A 4,043-nucleotide genomic window follows, 5' to 3' on the forward strand; every position below is an offset into this window, starting at 1 on the left:
GTTTCTGATCTTCATGCAAAGTTAGGGGAATAAACTTTTTTACCCAAATATGGTCTCAGGGAAGCGGCACGCTGACGCAATCGTTGCTACTGTTGCTTTAAATGGCTTCAGGAAACAAGGGCTCCCACGCACGTCATGGGTTTTCCTCAGCAAGGCCCCACAAGAGCAGGATGTGCCTAATATGGGCATCTGTCTGTTAACCCCAACCCTCCTCCCTCCCTTTCCTTTCTGTTGTTTCCTGCAAAAGGAAGCAGCACACTGGGGGATGGGTGAGACCAGAAGGAAGCTTGAACTAATAATACAGCTTCTCTTCTTGAGTGTTCCAGATAGCTGCAGGGATAGAATGTCATTCATTTTTGATATGAGGGTGACTAATTATAGACAGAAATTCCTTCCACGGATTCAACTACTGCTGCTCCTGCTTATGCACATCAAAATAGCCACTTGTACATTGTTAAACGTGTATGTACAAACATAAACATGTCTGTAGACAAGTCAGCTTCTCGTTAGGTTTACCAGAAAAGGTTTTCAGAAAAACTACAGTTATTTTGAATAACAGAGTAAAATTACAGCAGTTTTGCTCAATTAAGATGTTGTACAAAAAACAGTTTAACATAATACATATATCTTTTCTGAAGAACCTTTTCAATATAAGATTAAACCTTATTTCTTATTATATACAAATTAACAAATCTCAAATTGCTAAGTATTCAGTTCCAGTGCTAAATAATTTCACCAGCAGCCAAACTGATGGTATTACGGTCCCAAATATTGTTTATATGCAAATAGGGAGCTGATAACTTCAGAAACTGTACAAAAACCGATGGTAAAAAGTCTTGTTACATATTTAATTTGTGTAGAAAACTTCTAAATAGAATGGATGAATTACATTGTTAAAGACTAGGGCAGACATGCATATGTAGAATATTAGCAATCTGAAATTTTTGGTTCCACCAAAGGTTTGCAGATTTCTTCTAATATGTATTGGAAAGACATTTTGTGTTCCAGCAATTTCTGACTTTCATAGAAATAATTCTCACTTTCAGTCTCATATTGTTGACTTTGAACGTCAGGGTCACAATTATGGCTAAATCCTATATTTATTTATTTTTGTCTATTAGCTAGGACCTTAAAAGTCATATTTGTTACTTTTTGTCATAACTTTAAAACTCAAAAAAGTTGGCATCAACTCTTATAACTAAGACCTTAAAAGACAAACTAATTTGGACTAAATATCATAATAATTATTTAGTTATTATTTATATCTGTTAGTTCAAATACGAAATTGTAATTTTTTATCCCATATTTATGACTTTGGAAATTAAAATTTTGACATAATCTTTTAAGTATTACTTTATATCTCTTGGTTATAACTCTTAAAGTCACGTAACTGTGGCTTTGACTGATAATTGAAATTTTGGAAAGAAAATTTCTCTTTGAATGTGAAAATTATGACTTTATGACATCTCATGGATTTCAAAGTGAAAATGTACAATTTTCAAACTCATATTTATGACATTAATTTTCATAAACATGAAACAGGCTACCATATATATATACACACACACGTTATTATGTGCATATATATCCATACATTTGTGCCTTTTTTAAATCTGTGGCCTTTTTGAAATCTTTGTGACCTCGCTGTTTTACAACAGTTTTTATTTATAATCTTAGGACTGGCATTAAACTAAAGTTAGAAGCTTATTGAAAATAGTTCACACTTGACCTACACAGCTGCTCCACGGCTGATAGGCGGGACTGATGACGCTAAGCGAGTGTGACGTCAGCGAGGTTATAAGTATCTGTCCCGCGTGGAATCTGTATTGTGTCTGCGAGAGAAGTTACAGCGGAGTGACGAGGTTGTTAAAGTGATTGTTTCGAAACAAGCTGCGAGATGGAGGTCAGCGCTGAGGCCAAGAGGATCATGGTGGTGGCTTTGGGGAAACTGTACAGCTCCCGTACGCAGCGTGGGGGTCTCCGGCTGCACCGGAGCCTCCTCTTGACTCTGGTGATGAAATCCGCTCGGGACATTTACCACGCCGCACAGACGACAACGGCTGAAGGTTTGGAAGAAGACCGCGAAGACCAACAGCCCTCTGAGGTTGAGATGACCACAGAGACGAGCGACACTCCGGAGCTCCAGGGCACAGCTTCTCTTCCTCTCATGGCCACCGACGCGGACGTTCAGGGCCGAACGCAAAACCAGGAGAATACGTGTCTGAGCGGGCCGCCGCACCACACGCGGAAGAGACGGGGCAAAGTTACGGCTGAGCCGGACTTCCTGCCCTGTAAGAAGGCAAAACTGGAGTACGGGACTGCTCAACAGCTCATTGTCACTTCAGTTCTGGTGGACTATGCGAACTGTAGTAGTGAGCTGGGACCTTCTCCAAACCCCATCCCCCTACAGACAGTCATAGCAGCGTGTTGAGCGCCCTGAGAGAGGTGTTCAACACCCTGAAAGTTTTCAACTGGGCCCCGTGGGAGCCATGATCGCCCACTACGGTGCGCCTGTTCCAGTGTCTGGGAAGAGCCACGCCAGGGAAAGCGTGGCTCTGAGGGGACTCTGGGCACCTTGGGCCTGTTTCAGTTGGAGCACGGCAGTTCCTGCGACTCCGTGCCTCATAATGTCTTTATTTGAATGCAGGAGGAATTCCGGAAAGCCACAGTGATTGGGACTGTTTCTGCGCTCGTTGACTTATTTACACCAATATGTGAACTCTGTTGCTGCTTCACACAGCAGACTTAATGTAAGCTCGTTATTGTCTACATGTTGACTTAATATAGAAGATGTGAACAAGTGTAAAATTATCATTTACTGCATCTACCTCAGTATTTATTAAAACTTTTTTACTTGATAAAACTGTCAAGAGTGTTTTTTTTTTTTTCCTTGAAAACACACTTCATCCATTGAGGTCAATGAAAGAGGTTTATATTTAGTAAAACTCAGTGTGAAAGTGGTGCCTTTGGAACCTTGATTGGGTGCTGAGAAGTTGTTTTCCTTCCCCCACAGTTTCACATCCCCCATGCTGATTAGCACAATAAAAGCAGGGACAACTCAAAAGACTGTGATCCTGAAGAATGAAGGGGGGGAGGATGCAATAAAGCCATTGACTGGCCAAATACTGACAACAATGGAGTGATTGTTGCTACTCAAGTATTACTGCATGGTTGTGGGTTGAGTTAGTTATTGTTTTTCCCGTTACAAGCATGAAAATACTCTTGCATCATTAAAGTGAAAAAAAAATTGTTTAAATAAGTAAACCATGACGTAAATAAGTTTCCTGTAGCTGGTGTGCAGGGATTCACCAGTAGCTGTGTTTGTTTTGGGGGAAGGGGTAATACCGCAAAAGGGGAAAAACGAGGAATGCAGGAGGGGGGGTGTATGGCTGTGTGAGGCCCCAACTGAGCGCTTATTCTTCCGGCTGAAACCGGAGCACCGTCTATACACAGATCTGGATGAGTCTGGTCATGCCTGTGAAAGTGCGAGCGTCATACACATTACACACAAATACACAGACTGGTTTCTCTCATCAACTCATGATGTGTAAAGGAGGCACTGCTCAATATATTTACATTATAAATCTCAGACACCTATAGGAAATGTGACCTAATTATTTTATCTTCCACTAATGAATTACAAGGAGTATACTTATTTGTTTTGAACATGTCTCCTTTAGGATAACCAGGTACTTTCTATTAGGATTTGTTCAAATCATTAAAAACTGGGCACAGTCCAGAACACTTAGCTGGTATATCGCCCAGCTAGAAATTATAAAAAGGCTATGTGGGAACAGCAGGACAAGGTCAGAGCGATCTGAATCCATCATTAAACACAATGTAAATGTACAATAGTAATGTTATAACTACTAGCGTTAACCATCTGGTCGATACACAGTCTGGACTACATCACATTCTACTGATTCATTGAATGTATTAATTATTAAAGACGGCATTTTGCATCTCAGCAAGCAAGCAACAAGTCACGTGGTAAAAGTTGGCACCCGCTCAGATATATATATATATACACAAACACACACATA

The 4,043-nt window shown here is 40.4% G+C and overlaps 1 protein-coding gene across 1 annotated transcript; it reads left to right on the plus strand.

The window, feature by feature from the left end:
- The first annotated feature begins 1,816 nt into the window (after window positions 1-1,816).
- LOC124864660 (immediate early response gene 2 protein-like) lies at window positions 1,817-2,858 on the plus strand. The gene has a single exon (XM_047359522.1). The coding sequence runs from the start codon at window positions 1,898-1,900 to the stop codon at window positions 2,429-2,431; it is 534 nt and encodes a 177-aa protein (XP_047215478.1). The 5' UTR covers window positions 1,817-1,897; the 3' UTR covers window positions 2,432-2,858.
- Window positions 2,859-4,043: the final 1,185 nt, after the last annotated feature.

The sequence above is a fragment of the Girardinichthys multiradiatus genome, chromosome Y (genome assembly GCF_021462225.1).
Source record: "Girardinichthys multiradiatus isolate DD_20200921_A chromosome Y, DD_fGirMul_XY1, whole genome shotgun sequence".
NCBI lineage: Eukaryota > Metazoa > Chordata > Actinopteri > Cyprinodontiformes > Goodeidae > Girardinichthys > Girardinichthys multiradiatus.